The 20107-nt window shown below is 42.2% G+C and overlaps 2 protein-coding genes across 5 annotated transcripts in view; both read left to right on the top strand.

Moving 5' to 3' along the window:
* CEP104 (centrosomal protein 104) overlaps nt 1–5021 on the top strand; it is a 120843-nt gene extending 115822 nt beyond the window's left edge. For all 4 annotated transcript variants that reach the window (XM_073561805.1, XM_073561803.1, XM_073561801.1 and 1 more), the window contains exon 22: nt 2430–5021. In XM_073561805.1, coding sequence (XP_073417906.1) covers nt 2430–2566 — 137 coding nt within the window. In that variant the 3' untranslated portion in view covers nt 2567–5021. The remainder of the gene's footprint in view (nt 1–2429) is intronic.
* A 12743-nt stretch (nt 5022–17764) lies between these two features.
* On the top strand, nt 17765–19436 carry LOC141074224 (UDP-GlcNAc:betaGal beta-1,3-N-acetylglucosaminyltransferase 7-like). Its single transcript, XM_073561806.1, has one exon. The coding sequence runs from the start codon at nt 17869–17871 to the stop codon at nt 19213–19215; it is 1347 nt and encodes a 448-aa protein (XP_073417907.1). The 5' UTR covers nt 17765–17868; the 3' UTR covers nt 19216–19436.
* The last annotated feature ends 671 nt before the right edge of the window (nt 19437–20107 follow it).

Below are 20107 nucleotides of genomic sequence, written 5' to 3' on the forward strand. Positions count from 1 at the left end.
ATAATACAGGCAATAAATTCTGATCAGTACTGGATAAGTAATGTAATGACTGTGTGAGCAGAATAGTGAGTGCAGCTCTGGGGTATAATACAGGATGTAACTCAGGATCAGTACAGGATCAGTAATGTATGAACACAGTGACTGCACCACCAGAATAGTGAGTGCAGCTCTGGAGTATAATACAGGATGTAACTCAAGATCAGTAATGTAATGTGTGTACACAGTGACTGCACCAGCAGAATAGTGAGTGCAGCTCTGTGGTATAATACAGGATGTAACCCAGGATCAGTACAGGATAAGTAATGTAATGTATGTACACAGTGACTGCACCAGCAGAATAGTGAGTGCAGCTCTGGAGTATAATACAGGATGTAACTCAGGATCAGTAATTTAATGTATGTACACAGTGACTGCACCAGCAGAATAGTGAGTATAGCTCTGGGGTATAATACAGGATGTAACTCAGGATCAGTACAGGATAAGTAATGTATGTGCACAGTAACTGCATAAACGGAATAGTGAGTGCAGCTCTGGAGTATAATACAGGATGTAACTCAGGATCAGTAATGTATGTACACAGTGACTACACCAGCAGAATAGTGAGTGCAGCTCTGGAGTATAATACATGATGTAACTCAGGATCAGTACAGGATCAGTAATGTAATGTATGTACACAGTGACTGCACCAGCAGAATAGTGAGTGCAGCTCTGGAGTATAATACAGGATGTAACTCAGGATCAGTAATGTATGTACACAGTGACTGCACCAGCAGAATAGTGAGTGCAGCTCTGGGGTATAATACAGGATGTAACTCAAGATCAGTACAGGATCAGTAATGTAATGTGTGTACACAGTGACTGCACCAGCAGAATAGTGAGTGCAGCCCTGGAGTATAATACAGGATGTAACTCAGGATCAGTAATGTATGTACACAGTGACTACACCAGCAGAATAGTGAGTGCAGCCCTGGAGTATAATACAGGATGTAACTCAGGATCAGTACAGGATCAGTAATGTAATGTATGTACACAGTGACTGTACCAGCAGAATAGTGAGTGCAGCTCTGGGGTATAATACAGGATGTAACTCAGAATCAGTAATGTATGTACACAGTGACTGCACCAGCAGAATAGTGAGTGCAGCTCTGGAGGATAATACAGGATGTAACTCAGGATCAGTAATGTATGTACACAGTGACTGCACCAGCAGAATAGTGAGTGCAGCTCTGGAGTATAATACAGGATGTAACTCAGGATCAGTAATGTAATGTATGTACACAGTGACGGCACCAGCAGAATAGTGAGTGCAGCTCTGGAGTACAATACAGGATGTAACTCAGGATCAGTAATGTAATGTGTGTATTCGGTGACTGCACCAGCAGAATAGTGAGTGCAGCTCTGGAGTATAATACAGGATGTAACTCAGGATCAGTAATGTAATGTATGTACACAGTGACTCCACCAGCAGAATAGTGAGTGCGGCTCTGGAGTATAATACAGAATGTAACTCACAAACAGTAAAAGACAGGTCATATAATCTTTTCACAAAGTCTATTCCCTTTTATCTGGCAAATAGATAATTATGGGTTCACTGTCTCTTTAAGGCGCAGCTATAAAGTGTGTATAAAATGGTCTGTGTATATCATCACACAGTCCGTGGAGGTGACGCCCTGTGGTTAGACAACTTTGCTCTTTAACTTTTGTTTGCAGACATATATAGTCAGGTAGGGGCAGCCTTGGAAAGACTTGTTTCAGTACAGATATTATTGAGGTATTTTTCCGCTCTGCTCCATGATACATTACGAAAGTAGAATGATGAAGCCATGTGTGTGTGCGCCCATACATCTGCGTCCGACTGTCACCACACAGGAAGCCGGCAGTAGCTGCACATCCGCAGATGCTTGCAATAAGGATTGTAGAACAATTACACCTTAGTAAGGCTATGTGCACACGCTGCGGTTTTTGCTGCGGTTCTGGCCGCAGCAGAACTGCAGCAGTTCTGCAGACAGTGTACAGTAGCATGTTATCCTATGGGATTAACATTCTGCTGTGCACATGCTGCGGATTTTTAACTGCGGAAAAGCTGCGGTTTTAAATCCGCAGAAACAATTGACATGTCAATTGTTTCTGCGGATTCTGCTGCGGTTTGCCATCTCCTCCATTGTCCAGGTGGCAAACCGCAGGTCATTTTACCTGTGGTTTTACCTGCAGTTCTGCAGATAAAAATCCGCAGACCAATCCGCAGTGTGTGCACATAGCCTAACCCTAAAACACCTATCATTCTGCCTTCCGTATTGCAGAAAGCCTGATAATCCGGCACGTCTTTCCAGCACAGATTCTAGGACTTTATTCATAATTTGCTGTACATAAAGCAGGCATTCTCATTTATTCTCATTTATTCCACTATCTTTTTAATATTTTATACCCAGCTACAAATAAAGCCGGAGGGGCGACAGGATCAAAATCAGGGACGATGGGAGCCAGACAACGTCCACCTATCACCGGCAGTAAGATCCCAGCCCCAAGAGCAGGTCTGAATAAAACTACAAGCAAACCGCAACGGTGACCGAAAACTCGTGTCTCGGAGCCACGGAGAACCTGAAGCAGTCTTTGGTTTCTGAACACAAAACCCTTAATGTTTGCTTCACTATCTCCTACTACTACTCCTATTATCTGACTGACGGTCGTGTTTTCTTAGGAGGGTAACAGAGAAGCCATCGAGTGCGACCTCTAATCACAGCTATACATTTAGCACTCCATTACAAAGTCACAAATCTGTAGCAATATGCACAACGCCCGTGCTATAGGTAGATGGGGGGGCCTGAGATCCTACATTGGGGCCCTCAGGTCCTATCGCTAAACTTCATGTCACCATTTATGCAACGTTAAAAAAAATTATCCAATGAGCAATTATGACATCTACGGTAATTATATAGTATAGCAATTTGCACAATCACCTGGTGGTCAGACATGCTCAGTCACTCCCACCGATCCTTTGTTCAATGCAGATCAACCAATAGCAATGGCTTTCTGGCCAGCTTGTCAGGGAAAGATCAGAGCATGTATAGTAGCATGACAGAAAATTACTGCAGGACAGGTAAGATAGCCTATTGTGTCAGCTGCCAGAGGGTGGAGAAGACCAACCAGTGAAGAGTTATGAAATATGCTTACATAGTACAACAGCGAGTATTCAGAGTGCATAGCAATGTACCCATCCACCTAATGAGTGAGCGGTAGTGGTGACACCTGCTCAGCCCCTTCCCCTCCCCCCCCATCCGCAAAAACAAAAGTGACTCTTTCTTTACTTTATTAGCAGCCAATAGAAACGACTTTCTGGTCAGCTTGTCAAGGAAGCAGCATCTTATGTACAGTCGCATGGCTGTATAGCTGAGAAGACTTTCTGCAGGACAGTTAGGAAGAGTTTATATTATCAACTCCCAGGGGGGGAAGGAAACTGATTCTGTTTAGACTCCACCGTCAGCAGCACAGATGAGTGTATAAATGATGAAAAAGGTACTTTTTATGCTACAAAACCTGTTCACCTAAACGCAAGTCCTGACAGGCTGTTAAGTTGTTTTATGAACTTCAGGGCTTATGATTGCCACGGAAAACTTTGGTTTCTGAAAGAAGAACTAAACTTTTTTTTTTTTTTTTATTAACGTTTCATTGCTTGAAGGATAATTTAAGAACTTAATTTCTGTAATATATGGCAGTGTGGTGCTAGGGAGAGAAGTAAACAAAATAAGGTAATGACGTATATTACACAAATTAATAACTTTGCGATGCCTGGTGGATAATTACATTTAAAAAAAAAGTTTTGTTTCTCTGGAAGTTCTAACTCTCCATCCCAAGCTCCATCATAGCAAGACGAATTCTGGCTAGAGAATAGATAGATTTTTTATAAAGTAGAGAGAGAGGGTTTCCATATTTCAATATCGGGTAGATGGGCGGCTGGAGAAGCAATAATAATTGTGCAGGCAGAGGTAACTCTAGTGGTCTGTGAGCCCACCCACAACACACACATTGCTCACTCACTATGTCACATATAAATCAGGTTCTTCTCTTTTTATACAATCATATAAAACGGACTATTTAACTGTGATTTTCTTAGGGGGGGCTTCTTCCGTAAAGAGACGTTGCGGTCATAAACATTGTACAAGAGAAGGATAGATTTGCACATGGCTCCGGGTCAATTTCTGTTCAGTAATCTGAATCATCGTTGCTCAAGAAATGGCCAGAGGTCCCGAGTTTCTGCTCAACATCAAGCCCATAGCACCAGCCTATGGGCAATACAGTGAGAAACCTTCCAGAACAAGTGGGAATTATTCTCCACTCAGATGTTACTGACCGCGCTGTCTCTTTAAAAAAAAAAAAACTACTCAAATCTAATATATTGTGTTATGCATGGCATAGGGGGAGGAACATGACACATGTATTATCTTTGTTATGCTCCGCCCCCTTAGGTCTAACACCGTATATACATTTTTCGCAGAGTGTTCCTTTAAGTTCTCAGGAGCCAACAATATACCTTAAGGGCCAGAATCCTTTTTATTAGCTGTCAGAATCGAGTAGTCGGAGCTGTAGGAAAGCTGTAACAGCAGCTCATTTAGCTGTTCTTTGTCATTGTCCCCTAAAGGTAGGTGGAGCCCCCCCCCCCACAAAGCAAGTTAATTTAGTTGATCGTTTCTGATTTATGGAGTCTTAGGCTAAATTCAGACTTGCGTGATCTACGGCCCAGCCGTGGTTCTCGTGACCTGAACTCGGCAGCCTCTTAGGCATATATGAAGCTGTTGCGTTCAGGTGGGAGACTCGTGGCTGGTTTGAGCCTCGCCGTCTGTACCTGACCCATGCTACATGGACATCTGAATTGGGCTTTATGCTGACATCGTGCGTCCATGCAGAATTACAGCCATAGCTAAACGGTGCTGGTGATTTAGTCTTTGCGTGTTCGTGATTGTGTTATATGTGTTCTAGTGTAAACAGTTATCAGATCCAAATATATAATATATGTATTTTTATGACATTGGCATCATTTGACTTGTATGATTGTCTTGTGTGTGTCTGCACAATGCCAGGCGGGCGGGCGGCTCTCACATTATCACATCCATCGTCGTAGATTCACTTCTTTCATCAAGTCATGAGCCATCAATATTACAACACACTGTTCTCCGGGGGTGAATGGCTGCACAATAGTGTACGAGAACAACCAGCGGATGTGCCAGAAGTCAGTCATCATAGTGTTGGACACGCAACTCTATTGCCAAAGACTTCAGTGCAAGTCACGTGAAAAATCCAAAATGTCTGCAACTTGGCGGTTTTATTTACAACGAAATTGCAGTGCCAAAAAAGTCACACTGCAAGAAGCCATAGACAGGACGCACAGATGACGCATGACGCCGTTTCGTCCCAGCCTTTATGGCATGGTGCCTATAAGTTGCCAAACGGTTCATTTGTTTGAGTCACGTACATCAAAGTATGGACAGGACTTGTTCTGGATTTAGACATAATTAGATAATGCAAGTTTTTACAAAAGTGCAAATGAGAAAAACAAGCTTGATCAGTAATCCTACCCTGGCATAGAAGAAGTGTTGGGATTTTAGACTGCGTGCGTAAACGTCAGTGGCAGCGATGGGTGTTGTGACAAATTTATTAGTGGAGGCAACTACAGTCCTAAATCTATCACAGTTTATGCCAGTAAATTAGCAAAGCATGAACGGGGGTTTGCCCCTGCCCAGCGCTGGGTAGGAGACCTATAGAGGTGGGTGAACGTTACCTGCTTGTCCTGCTTTAGCTCCAGCATGAAAGGTTTTATGATTTACTCTTCTGCTTTCAGAACTGCTGACAGATGCAATTTAACTCAAGCTGAAATGAAGCCTCTTTTAATAAATGTGTCTGCCTATGCAAGGGATTTGGAGCTTTGTATCATGAAAAATGGTGCTGTGACTGCTAAAAAGCTCTTCTAGGGGTTCTCCATCTTATACAGTGTATTTACCAAACAGCTGCCAATGTTGGAAAATAAGAAAAGTAACACTAGTACCTATTCTCCTCCCTGCCCCCCCATCGATCCAGGGCTGACTCTGCAGCATCGCTTCGCATCTTTAATTGTGACCGCTGCAGCCAGTCAGTGGCCACATCAATCACATGCCAGAATACTGACCATGTAGCTGAGGTGATGCCATCCACATGTCACCAAATACTGGGATTGACGCTGCATGGTCTGGAAATGATAAATGGTGAGATTGGACTGCGGCCAAAACACTGCACAGTTGCGGCGGCCAACGGCTGCACAAATTTGCTTTAATATTGTGTGCTCATTGGTCGTTTCGGTGGTTATAGAGTTTCAGCCGCACTGTCTTATCTGTTTTCAGATCAATCAGCTTGAAAGGACCACCATTTAGCAGTAATTTCTACGGGGGCCGCCTGATGGTTGGGAGAGATGTCAATCGCACACCTCCGATTTCGCCAATCACTTTGTTCTCGTGGAGAGATGTCTGTTGGTGGCTCTCAGAGACCACCAGCCAAATGAGCTTTCCTATGTATGGGAGTCACAGCTGCGATGGCGGTCTGTCGAATTATCAGCCAATGCATGGTTTAGCTGATGGTCATCTAATGTGTTTGGCTATCAGCCAAATGATGCTGTGGCCGATCTTGCAGTCAGTCAGTGGCAGCTTGGCCTTGTCCAGTGTTGATCAACAGGAGAGCTGTTGCACTCGGATTTCTCCTGGTTGGCTGTCCGCTTTAATATTTGTTGCCATGTTCTGGTATTCCTTATTACTTATGACAGTGGTGTGAAAAGTGTTTGCCCCTTCCTGATTTCCCATACATTTGCATATTTGTCACACTTAAATGTCCCATGACATCTGGTGTAGAAGTAACACAGCATTTCAGAAAAGGAATATCATACCAACAGTAAAATATTTGTTGGTATAATGTTCCTTTTGGTAGTGTGATGATCTGGTTGTTTTTCTGCTTCAGGACCCAGAAGACTTCCTATGGTGAATGGAACCATGAATTCCACTGTGTACCAAATCATCATGCAGGAGAATGTCCGGCCATCTGTTCATGCTGAAACGCATTAGGGTTATGCAACAGGACAATAATCCAAAATCTATCGGTAAGTCCACTTCTCAATGACAAACAAAATGAAGACTTTGGCGTGGCCTAGTCAAAGTCCTGACATTAATCCAATTTGAGATGCTGTGGCATGACCTTAAAAAGGCGGTTCATGCTCGGAAACCCTCCGATGTGGCTAAATTACAATTCTGCAACGATGAGTGGGCCAAAATTCCTCTAGAGCATTGTAAAACACTTATTGCCATTTATCGCAAACGCTTGATTGTAGTGGTTGCTGCTAAGGGTGGCCCAATCACTTATTATGTTTAGGGACAATCACTTTTTCACACAGGGCCCTGTAGGTTTGGATTTCTTTTTGCTTTAATAATAGACGTTCACTTAAAAACTGTATTTTGTGATTACTTGTGTTATCCTTGTATAATATTTAAATTTGGTTGGTGACCTGAAACATTTAAGTGTGACAAACATGCAAAAGAATAGGAAATCAGGGAGGGGGTAAATACTTTTTCACCCCACTGTATATGAGGGTAATAATTTTATGGCCACCATGGGGCCTCTTCAGCCTCGTCACTCTCGTATGGACTATGAGAGAACTCTGTGTCCTCAGTGTCGTGTCAGCCACCTGCACGATCTCCACACCATATGAAGTCTGTGTTTCTTGGGCTTTTTGGCAGCACACAGGCCGCTAGTTTGGTGGCCCTGAAAAGAAAACAGTCAGTCATACTTTCCCATATACTGCTCCTCTATGTACACTCCTCAGTGCTGGAGGGGGTCGCTGTATAAATGAGGCTGTAGTTAGCGCAGTCATCTGAAGACAACGGTCAATTCAGAATATTCCTTTCTACAATATCCAGAAGATTTGTTTCAATTTGAAATACACAGAGACCTAATAAAAATAAAAAGTCATCAGATACTGCGAAATTCACAGCGAGGACAGAAAACCAGTTAACCCTTAGATACAGTGATAAAATTGCTTCCAAAAAAAAAAGGAATCCCCCCAAAAATGACCAAAAGCCTGTTTTGTTTTGTTTTTTATCATCATGACATGTATAGCATCCACCCCCTTATCCGCTGGTATATAACATCCGCCCCCTTAGCAGCCAGTATTTAACATCTGACCCCTTATCTGCTGGTACATAACATCTGGCCCCTCGCCCCTGGTGTATAACATCCAACACTGAGGGTGAGGTGCCGAACATCCGCCCCCTTATCCGCCAGTATATAACATCCGGCCCCTGGTGTATAACATCCAGACCCTCACCCATGGTGTATAACATCCAGCCCCTCATCCCCATTGTATAACATCCGGCCCCTGGTGTATAACATTCGACCCCCTGTCTGTCGTGTATAACATCCAGCCCCTTATCCGCTGATGTATAATATCCAGCTCTTCACCTCTAGTGTATAAAATCTGCCACTTATCCACTGGGGTATAACAGGCAACCTCTTATCCGCTGATGTGTCATATATGACCCGTTGCCCCCGCTATGCCATCTGCCTTTACTGACATGACAGAACGGACGGTGGTGCAGAGCTCCCTGATACCAGCGCTGTACTGTAATAGGAGCCACCAGTGTAACAAGTTAGATCATTACATTTCTGATCTCTTAACCCCTTTACTCCCAAGGGTGGTTTGCATGTTAATGCTCGGGCCAATTTTTACAATTCTGACCACTGTCCCTTTATGAGGTAATAACTCTGAAACGCTTACATGGATCCCGGTGATTCTGATATTGTTTTCTCGTGACATATTGTACTTCATGTCAGTGGTAAAATTTCATTCATATGACTTGCGTTTATTTGTGAAAAAAACGGAAATTTGGCGAAAATTTTGAAAATTTCGCAATTTTCCAAATTTGAATTTTTATGCTCTTAAATCATAGAATCATAGAGTTGGAAGGGACCTCCTGGGCCATCTGGTCCAACCCCCTGCTCAAAGCAGGATTCGCTAAATCATCCCAGTCAGATGTCTGTCCAGCCTCTGTTTGAAGACTTCCATTGAAGGAGAACTCACCACTTCTCGTGGCAGCCTGTTCCACTCATTGATCACTCTAACTGTCAAAAAGTTTTTTCTAATATCTAATCTGTGTCTCCTCCCATTCAGTTTCATCCCATTGCTTCTAGTCTTTCCTTGTGCAAATGAGAATAAAGTTGATCCTTCTACAATGTGACAGCCCTTTAGATATTTGTAGACAGCAATTAAGTCTCCTCTCAGTCTTCTCTTTTGCAAACTAAACATTCCCAAATCCTGCAACCTTTCCTCATAAGACAGGGTTTGCAGACCGGTCACCATTCTGGTCGCTCTTTTCTGAACTTGCTCCAGTTTGTTGATGTCTTTTTTAAAATGTGGTGCCCAAAACTGGACACAATATTCCAGATGAGGTCTGACCAAAGAGGAGTAGAGGGAAATAATGACTTCACGTGATCTAGACTGTATGCTTCTGTTAATACATCCTAGAACTGCATTTGCCTTTTTTGCTGCTGCATCACACTGTTGACTCATATTCAGTCTGTGATCTATTAGTATACCCAAGTCTTTTTCACATGTGCTGTCACTTAGCCCTATTCCTCCCATTCTATATATGCTTTTTTCATTTTTATTGCCCAGATGTAGTACTTTGCATTTCTCCCTGTTAAAAACCATTCTGTTAGTTACTGCCCACTTCTCCAGTTTATTTAAATCTTTTTGAATCCTCTCTCTCTCTTCTCTAGTATTAGCTATCCCTCCTAGCTTTGTGTCATCAGCAAATTTAATCAGTTTACCCTCAATTCCTTCATCTAAATCGTTGATAAAGATGTTGAACAATACAGGGCCCAGGACAGAGCCCTGTGGTACCCCACTTGAGACATTCTTCCAACTGGATGTGCAGCCATTTACGACCACTATTTGGGTCCGATCACTAAGCCAGCTATCACAGAGATACGGCACTCAAAAAACTTAAGTAACATTTCCTACATGTTTACTTTACATCAGCACAATTTGGGGACCAAAATTTTTTTTGTTAGGAAGTTAAAAGGGTTAAAAGTTGACCAGCAATTTCTCATTTTTACAAAACCATTTTATTTTTAGGGACCACATCACATTTGAAGTCACTTTGAGGGGTCTATATGATAGAAAATACCCAAATGAGACACCATTGTAAAAACTGCACCCCTCAAGGTGCTCAAAACCACATTCAAGAAGTTTATTAACCCTTCAGGTGCTTCACGGAAATTTTTTGAATGTTTAAAAAAAAAATGAATATTTAACTTTTTTTCACTAAAAAAATTACTTCAGGTTCAATTTTTTTATTTTACCAAGGGTAACAGGAGAAGTTGGACTGGAAAAGGTATTGTGCAATTTGTCCTGAGTATGCCGATACCTGATATGTGGGGGGGAACCACTGTTTGGGCGCATGGAAGAGCGCGGAAGGGAAGGAGCGCCGTTTGACTTTTTCACTGCAAAAATTGGCTGGAATTCAGGTCGGATGCCATGTCAAGTTTGGAGAGCTCCTGATGTGCCTAAACAGTGGAAACCCCCACAAGTGACGCCATTTTGGAAATTAGACCCCCCCCAAGGAACTTATCTAGATATGTGGTGAGCACTTTGAACCCCCAAGGGCTTCACAGAAGTTTATAACGTACAGCCATACAATTAAAAAATCATATTTTTTCCACAAAAATGATCTTTTCACCCCCAATTTTTATTTTCCCAAGGGTAACAGGACCCCAAAAGTTAATGTGCAACTTGTCCTGAGTACGCTAATAACCCATATGTGGGGGTAAACCACTATTTGGGCGCATGGCAGAGCTCGGAAGGGAAGCAGCGCCATTTGACTTTTTTGGCTGGAATTGAGATCGGACGCCATGTCGCGTTTGGAAAGCCCCTGATGTACCAAAACAGTGGAAACCCCCCAATTCTAACTCCAACCCTAACCCCAACACACCCCTAACCCTAGCCCTAATGGGAAAATGGAAATAAATGCATTTTTTTTATTTTATTATTTTTCCCTAACTAAGGGGGTGATAACGGGGGGTTTGATTTACTATTTATAGCGGGTTTTTATATTTGGCAGCTGTCACACGCTAAAAGACGCTTTTTACTGTAAAAATAGTTTTTGCATCACCACATATTGAGAGCTATAATTTTTCCATATTTTGACCCACCGAGTCATGTGAGGTCTTATTTTTTTGCGGGACGAGTTGAGGTTTTTATTGGTATCATGTTCTGGCACGTGACATTTTTTGTTCCGATTTTTGGGAAGCAGAATGAGCAAAAACCAGCGTTTCATGATTTTCTTTTGGGGGGGTGCGTTTACACCATTTCGCGTGCGGTAAAATTGATAAAACGGTTTTATTCTTCGGGTCAGTACAATTACAGCGATACCTCATTTATGTCTTTTTTTTATGTTTTGGCGCTTTTATGCAATGAAATCAATTTTATATAAAAAAATAAGTATTTTTGCATTGCTTTATTCTGCGAGCTATAACTTTTTTATTTTTTCGCTGATGACGCTGTGTGGCAGCTCGATTTTTGCGGGACGATGACGTTTTCAGCAGTACCATGGTTATTTATATACGTCTTTTTGATCGCGCGTTATTGCAATTTTTGTTCGGCGGTATGATAAAGCATTTTTTGCTTTGTTTTTTTATTTTTTTAAGGGGTTCAATAAAGGGGTTAACTAGTGGGACAGTTTTATAGGGCGGGTTGTTACGGACGTGGCGATACCAAATGTGTATGTTTATTGTTTTGTTTTTTGTTTTGTTTTTTTTTTTCAAAAAATGAATTTATTAGGGAATATTTTTTTTTTAATTTATTTAGTGATTTTTTTTTTTATATATAAATTATTTTTACACTTTTTTTTTTTTTTTTTTTTTTCTTCATTACATTGTCCCAGTGGGGACATCACTGTCATGTGACAGATCGCTGATCTGTCACATCACAGATCGCTGTGACAGATCAGCGATCTGACACAGGCTCTACATATGCTTCCTCATGCCTGCGCTCTACAGGCAGTGAGGAAGCCGGCTCCCTGCAGGCCCCCGAAGGTCCCCGCCACCATATTGGATCCGGGGACCTGCAGGGAAGGAGGCCCCCGCAGCAGCGCTGCACATCGCGCTGCTGCGGGGGTCTCAGGGAAGCATGGAGGAAGCCCCCTCTGTTGTGAGCTCTCTTAATCCGACTTTTGAGGCAAGGCTCCCTCTGATGGATACTGCTGGTAGTGGAGCTGGTCAACATGATGTTAACCCAACAGCTGCAGAGGATAATTGGAGGAGTGGGGGTAGTGACTGGGACTACATAAGCGAGCAGACTTCTCTCAGTGGCTGCCGGTGATACTCCTTTCTTTGCTTATTGAGGATTTCTGTCTCCTGCCTGATCCTGCATTTTTCAGCTTAGTGTCATTTGCTAAACCCTTTGCATCTGATTTTGTCTTGCTGCCAGGGGTCAGCTTGCTCCCCCTGGGGCTGCTGGCTCCTGCCCTGTATTTTTGTATCTTGTGTTTGTTTGCTCAGTCCCCTGCTGTATTAGCCTGTTGCTAGCCGCCAGTTCACACCTGAGTGCTGATATAGTGGGGGCGAGGTTTGTGCAAACCTCAGTATTTTTGTACATCAGTCGTGTTGGAATTATTAGGGTTTTTGCATGATTGCAGACAGTGCCTTTTCTGTCCTGTCCTATCTAGTCAGTGTGGGCCCCATCATTTGCTCAGTCTATTTTCTGTCTGTTTGTGCTTCATCTTGTCTCACCGACAATATATGTTTGGGGGCTGTCTATTCCTTTGGGGATCTGCTCCGGGGCAGTTTAGATTTCACTTTTCTGTCTTTAGGCTTAGTTAGTCCTCCGGCTGTGACGAAGCGTCTAGGGCAACGTAGGAACGCTCCACGGCTACTGTTAGTTGTGTTGTTAAGATCAGGGGTCTGCAATCTGCTGAGCGACCAACCTCTCTGGTGTTCTGGTGGCATAGCCTAATGCGCTCTCCTCCTCAGTGACCTATTCATAACACCCCTCCCTGCGCGCTTCTCTCCTATGCCGCCGGTACACTGCGATCATGTTTGATCGCAGTGTGCCGGGGGTTAATGTGTCGGGGGTGGTCCGTGACCGCCAATGACACATAGTGCCAGGTGTCAGCTGTGATAATCAGCTGACACCCGGCCGCGATCAGCGGCGCTCCCCCGTGAGTGCCATATCGCGCTAGATGTACTATTTCGTCCTTGGGACTTAGGTCCCAGGTCACATGGACGGAATAATACGTCTAATGTAGGAAAGGGGTTAAAGGGAAGCTATGAATAGAAAATGAACCAACGTTTAAATCAGGTTTTTGTGTTACATGTATTTTAAAAGACATTTTGAGAATGTTTGTCATATCCCGATCTTTATTAACAGAAAAAAAAACAAGCTTGGTAATTTTGCAATTCTCGCAGTGGGCACATGGGGCTTGTTTAAGCTCATACTTTCTGTCCTTTCAGGAAGAGTTTTCAGCAGTTTCCTTATTATCAGAGACAGGATTGCAAAGAGAGGTAACACTTGTCTACCCAGCTGGTAATACATAATCACAATTGTTGTTGCCGCTAACCTCCACCCCCTCTTCACAATAACGTTGTGAAGTGACTAACCTCATTTGTCACTTAAGTATAAAAGATAAGGTTGGGGTCTGATTATTGTGGCTATGTACATATGTTGTTTCCTGAAACAACAGGAAGTTAAAAGTCTAAAAAGACCAGTACTCTGTAAAAATTGTAAGGTTCCTATTTTTTATTTGTAATAAAGACTGATATGGAAAAAATACATAGTAAGGAAACCTGTTATGTCCCAAAGTGTTACTAGGTGACGCTGATGATAGTTGTAGCCAGCGCATTAAATAATTTAATTTTATTTTAAAACCAGCACAGATAAAGCAGACAGCTGAGGGCTTCTATTATCAGATTGGGACGGGTCATGGTTAATGGCCCCCCCCCGTTACCGCTACAGAATTGATATATATCATATTATATGCACCAATTCTGCTGCTTTACCAGGCTCATCCCGTTTGCCTTGGTGCAGTGGCAATCGGGGGTAATATATGGGTTTGTCAGAAATCACAGCTGCCTTCAAGCTCTGAGGTTGGTAATGAAGAGGTGTAGTCAAAGTAAGCGCGCACACACAAAATCCACAGGGTTCAAGCGTAAATCTATAATAAAGAGGTCCCACGACGATCCCCGACTCTGCTAAATCCGGTAGCTGTAATGAGCAGTGACATCAGTAATGTGACCACTCCACGGCCGCTGGAATGCAGTGAGAGTTGCGTGAGAACCCGCTGCAGTGATGAGTGGTGATGTCAGTAAGGTTAAAGGAGTTTGTAGCTGGTAGATCACACACAGGTTAACGTGAGAATTGCCTGCGGTAACCTTAATGACATCACTGCTCATCACTGCAGGCGTGTTCTCATGCTCAGCGTGTTCTGGATGCCATGGTAAGCAGTCACGTTACTGATGTCACTGCTCATCACAACCTCTGGATGTAGCAGAGTCGAGCATTCCCGTGAGACATACTTTTTATGGATTTACGGCGGACCCTGTAGATTACTTTATTTTATAAATGGGTAAAAGAGAACTTTAATGGAGTGCTTTTGTACAATTAAAGGACTTTTCTGTGTGTGTTTATTTTCACCACAGTCTGACACCTCTCCATTACTAACCTCTAGGCTTGATATCAGTGGATATTAAAAAAAAAAAAAAACATTCCCCCGATTGTCACCGGATCAGGGCAATCAGGAAGAAATGACACTAAGTGCCAGAATTGGCGCATCTAATGGATACTTCATTTCTGGGGTGTCTGAAGGCTGGCCTTATTACACTGGGAAGGGGCCAATATCCATGGCCCTTCCCAGTCTATTAATATCAGCCCGTAGCTGTCTACTTAGCCTTTGCTGGTTATTAAAAATAGGGGGGACCCCAAGTAATTTTGTTTAGGATCCCCCTTTTTAATAATGTGTAAAGGCCAAGCAGACATCTGTGAGCTGATATTAATAAACTGGGAACGTCCATTGATATTGGCCCCTTCCCAGACTATTTAGACCAGATCACAGCTGTCTGCTTTCCCTCAGCTGGTTATTAAAAATAGGGGGGACCCTCATACAATTTTTTTCATTCATTTTTGTGCTAAATACGAGTACAGAAAACCACGCAAATCACTGATTATCTCACTGACATCTATCTCATATCTATCTCTCATATCGGTCTATCTCTACCTTTGCACATCTAATGCCTAAACATCTGTCATTTGTATTCTTCATTATATTCTAGTACTTGTCACACTGATGGTGCACACGGATGATACACACAGATACCTATGCCACATGGTGTCACACTGACACAGATGGCACATGGACCTCACGGTACTGTTTTTTCCAGTATCACAATCTCATGACATGCGAAGGGGCCCCAAAGGACTTGTATTTAGAATGGGAGGTCATAAAAGCTCCTGAAGGTGGAATGTGGAGGTGTCCTAATACCTTTCTCCATACAGTGTAGATCACCGCACTTTCTTGCTGCCATAAGATGGACCCTATAAAATACGCCGGAAGCAGAAATTTGTAGAATTTTGGGCTTAGACAACTGTTCTTGGAGTGTAATATTAGTCATATGATGAAGAGTTTGCATTACTGTGGAGGTTTACTTAATTTATAAATTCTTTGTCTCTATAATTTATGTTAATTGTAGAAAAATAAAACCTCATCAGATGAAGCTTTCACAGTAGAAATGACACGTTTCTGGGCACAGAGTCGCCAGCTTTATGATGGGTGTCACTTTTGCTTTCCATCCACATTGAACTCAGGATGGCAATTGTATAATTATATCCAGAATGTAGAAATGAGGCTTAAGAGAATCCAGTTCTTCCTGAGTGATACAAGTCCCACCACCTTCTATCATATTATTCCTTCTGCTTCTTTCACAATAAATGTTTTGGGAAACAAAGCGTCTCCTTTGGGAGGTCCTGCCCTATTATACTGGGCAAGTGCCCAAATAACAATCCCCTAACCTAAGGTATACTTATCATTAGAATCACTCCCTTACTAGTTGGGAATCTTGTAATACAACAGGGAGAAGGACATTGTGTGACTCCACAGGTAGAATAAAGGACAGAAACCTCATCAGACCCTGTATTTAGGTCCGTGAGGTCCATCAGTCTTAAAGTAACCATGTCCATACATTTGTGTTTCTTTAAGGGGGTGGGACGGGAGTGTTGAATGATAAGATGGAGACTTATCTGATGCCATCTCCAAATACCATCCATTATATGAAAACACCTGGTGCAGCACTGGACAATTGATCAAGATCCCTTTATTCTTGTCATTGGTGGGGCCCGTGTTTTTTACTTAAAGGTTAGGTGGGATATGAATAATCCCCGGGACCCCCACCGATCACAGGAGCAGTGATTTCATGTCTCAAGTCTGAATAGTGCAGATGTCTGGACTGATGGAATTAGCCAAATCATGGATGTAGCTTCTGAACTGAAAAGCAAAATCTGTACTAGGGGTCCAAAACTATTACTCCCCAGTTATTAAAATGGTGGTCCAAGCTTGAGGCAAAAGTCTGCAGTCACTCTATGAGCATAGCACAATGTCATGATTCCCCATTATTGCCAATACAAGCGAGCATTTACCTGACCGCATGTTTATGATTTGCACACATGCCAACTAGTCTCCTCCAGCTTCTCTGAATTCACTTCTGCTGAGACAATCCAACCAAGTCTAGTCTGGACATGACCGCAAGTATGCAAATCACATGCAAGCTGTCACATGACTTGCACCTAGAAAACCAGGATATTGTGACTGCACACAACTGACGCGGTCACAATTCAGCAGTCACATAAAGCGACTGCAGACTTTTGTCTCAAGTCTGGACAACCCTTTTAAGCCATTGACCTCCTCTCCTTTGGATCCAGGGTCTTTAACCCCTTTCTGACATCGGGCGTAATAGCACGCCAATGTCGAACTCCCCTGTTTGGTGCGGGCTCCAGCACTGAGCCCGCACCTTTCCAGGCACATGTCAGGTTAAAAAATCTAGCCCTCAAAAGGCCATTTTGACCAAAAAAATACAAAAGTTATGGGTCTTAGAAGAAGGGGAGCAAAAAACGCAAAAACGAAAATACCTCCGGGGTTAAGCCACTTTTGCACTCAAAAGACCTAATCTCATCTGAGCCTTTATAATGTAGCGCTCCATAGAAGATCAGTAAAGCAAAGCTGTTACCATGCTACTCGAGGTGTTATGTAGAAATCAATATTGTAAATTGTGTAGTGTTACTTTAAATATGTAAAAGCTAAATAATCTAGACATCATAAGATGTGTGCGAAGGCGCTCAGAACTGTGACTTGATCAGGAGGGATGAGGAAACGCCTCTCAACAAAGAAAAAAAAACCTCAAGAATCTCATAAGCAAAACTGAAATCATTTTGCAGTGAAAGGGTTAAGCTCTTAAACCGACCAAGTGTGGCTTCCAGTAATGTGATCTGCAGAAAAGTTACTGGCTGCACACACCAAAACTCTAAGCATCAGTCTGCATCTGGCAAGTCATCAGGCTGAGTGTTCAGAAGCAGAATGATCTTCATCCTTATGTGCACCATGGACAGATATCAACAGTCCATCGTCTGCAGAAGAAGGTCCATTATCTACAAGGCATGAACCCTCCAGGTCCAGCTTCCAAAAGGACAAGACTGAAGGACGTCTGCAAAGCAGGTATGAACAGACTACTACTGAATAAGCAGCCTGCCATGGCATGGGAAAAGATCCAAGTTCCTTCATTCTGAAAAATATTTCATGAGCTGCTTCCTCACTGTTCATGCATTTTTTAGAGATCTGGTTCTTGCCACCATGCTATGCAGACCTATATTATCTATCTCATAGCCATAGAAGACCAGGGAGCAGACGGGCTCCCAACCTCAGTCAAGTACCTTCCATCACAACTTCAACCATGGATTGTCTGTTCAGACGGAGGAGATTGCTTAAAACCAGCATAACCCTGTCCCTAATTTTTGCCACACTGGTCACCATCCATAAATTGAAATTGGTTGAGGAAGGGACGAAGGGAACCTTGGCATTCCACTCCAGAATCATGCATGAGTGGTTGCAACCAGACAATAGTTCATCCAGAAGGATCAGTGAAGGAACTACTGGTAATTCTGATGGTGATGGTACCTCAGTAGGATTAAGTTTGCCTACTCCAAGGTGGGATGTTAATGAGAGTAAATGTCCTGAGGACACTAGCCTAAGAAGACAGCCTTGGTTCAGACACGTGGATCCTAGATTCCATCAGTTTATCCTGCGCAGGCATTGCAGGTATTTCCCGCTGTTGCTGAACCACCCTGAGAAATGTCAAGAAGATGTCCACCTCCTCATCGTGGTGAAGTCTATCATTGAGCAACATGATCGAAGAGAAGCAGTGAGGAGAACATGGGGCAAGGAAAAAGAAGTAGATGGCAAAAAAATAAAGACTTTGTTTCTCCTTGGAACTACATCCATAGGTAAAGACCACTGGAACCTCCAGAGACTTATTGAGCAAGAGAACCAGATTTATGGGGACATTTTACAATGGGATTTCATGGACACCTTCTTTAACTTGACTCTTAAAGAGATCAATTTCTTAAAATGGTTTCACATATATTGCCCAAATGTTAAGTTTATTTTTAAAGGTGATGATGATATTTTTGTGAACACTGAAAATATATTAGATTTCTTGGCCTTCAAAAAGGAAGACCCTCTACTGCCTAGTTTATTTGTAGGAGACATTATTTCTAGGGCAGTTCCGATTAGGAATAAGCAAAGTAAATATTATATCCCAAAAGAGCTGTACGACAAACCCTATCCAGTCTATGCTGGGGGAGGTGGCTTTCTAATGGCATCTTCTCTCGCCAGAAAGCTCTTTGTAGCTTCTGAGAAGATCCAGTTGTTTCCCATTGACGATGTGTTTTTGGGATTGTGTCTTAAGGCCATAGGTGTAGAGCCCAAGTTGCATCCAGGATTTAGGACCTTTGGAATTAGCAAAAAGAGATCAAGCGCCATGAACAGAGACCCTTGTTTCTATAAGGACTTGCTGGTGGTCCACAAGTTGAGCTCGGAAGACCTCCTTAAAATGTGGAACGTTGTCCATGATGAAAAAATCGTCTGTGGTAAAAGGGTTAATATTTAAAAAAAATAATGATAAAAAAAAAAAATCACACCTCCACCATGATGCCATGCAGAGAATATGACTGTCCTAGATTTTATTGCCATATAAATTGTTTACATTTTTCTAAATTAATGGAGGAAATGTCTGACTTTGGTTTGCTTTTGCTTTCCAGCCGGTTCGGAAATAATGTCAAAAGATTACACTAATTGCACTTTATATAAAATAAAAAATGGTAATAGGAACGAATGAGAATCATCATTTATGGATAATCAATAAGAAATGAAGCATGAATTCAGCAAAGCCTTTAGAATTCATAACATTTACTTTTAAATAATATTAATAGTAAACTAATAAAGAATAAATTACTGTTATATTTCCCCCCATTAAAAAAAAAAATGATAATGCTAGAGCTGGCAGATTACATTCAGACTAAAAATACATTTAAACATTTCAGATTACAAGAAAAAAAATATATATATATATACCGGTGTGTGTATGTATGTGTGTGTATAGAGTTGTCATAAAGTTTGTTGTATATTTTTCAAATTAAAATCCAAAATAATATACATTTTTACACAATCCTGGCTAACAGCAGCCTTTGTTGTGTACCGCATAATGAAGCTTATGCCATTTATGCTAAAAAAGAAAAATAATTTACCAAACTGATCATTTTTGAATAACATTTTTTTTAGTTTAATTTTTGTATATTTTTCAATAGCAGATATTTGATCGTTTTTAATGGGTGACGTATGGAAATGATGCTGCCAATGTAATTTCAGGCAGGTACAGGTAGGATCTGCTGGCAATAGCCTCCGAAAAGACATAATGGGTAGGTTAGTACATATCTATTAGAGGAGCGGATAGCATAGGCCCTGGAGCCTAGATTAGCCCTTCAGGGTTGCAGGAAAGCTGG

The sequence above is a fragment of the Dendrobates tinctorius genome, unplaced genomic scaffold (genome assembly GCF_039654945.1).
Source record: "Dendrobates tinctorius isolate UK_male_01 unplaced genomic scaffold, ASM3965494v1 ptg000326l, whole genome shotgun sequence".
NCBI lineage: Eukaryota > Metazoa > Chordata > Amphibia > Anura > Dendrobatidae > Dendrobates > Dendrobates tinctorius.

Excerpts from the sequence above, each read along its gene's own strand:
- LOC141074224 (XM_073561806.1), top strand. The coding sequence starts at position 17,869 with ATGCATTTTTTAGAGATCTGGTTCTTGCCACCATGCTATGCAGACCTA.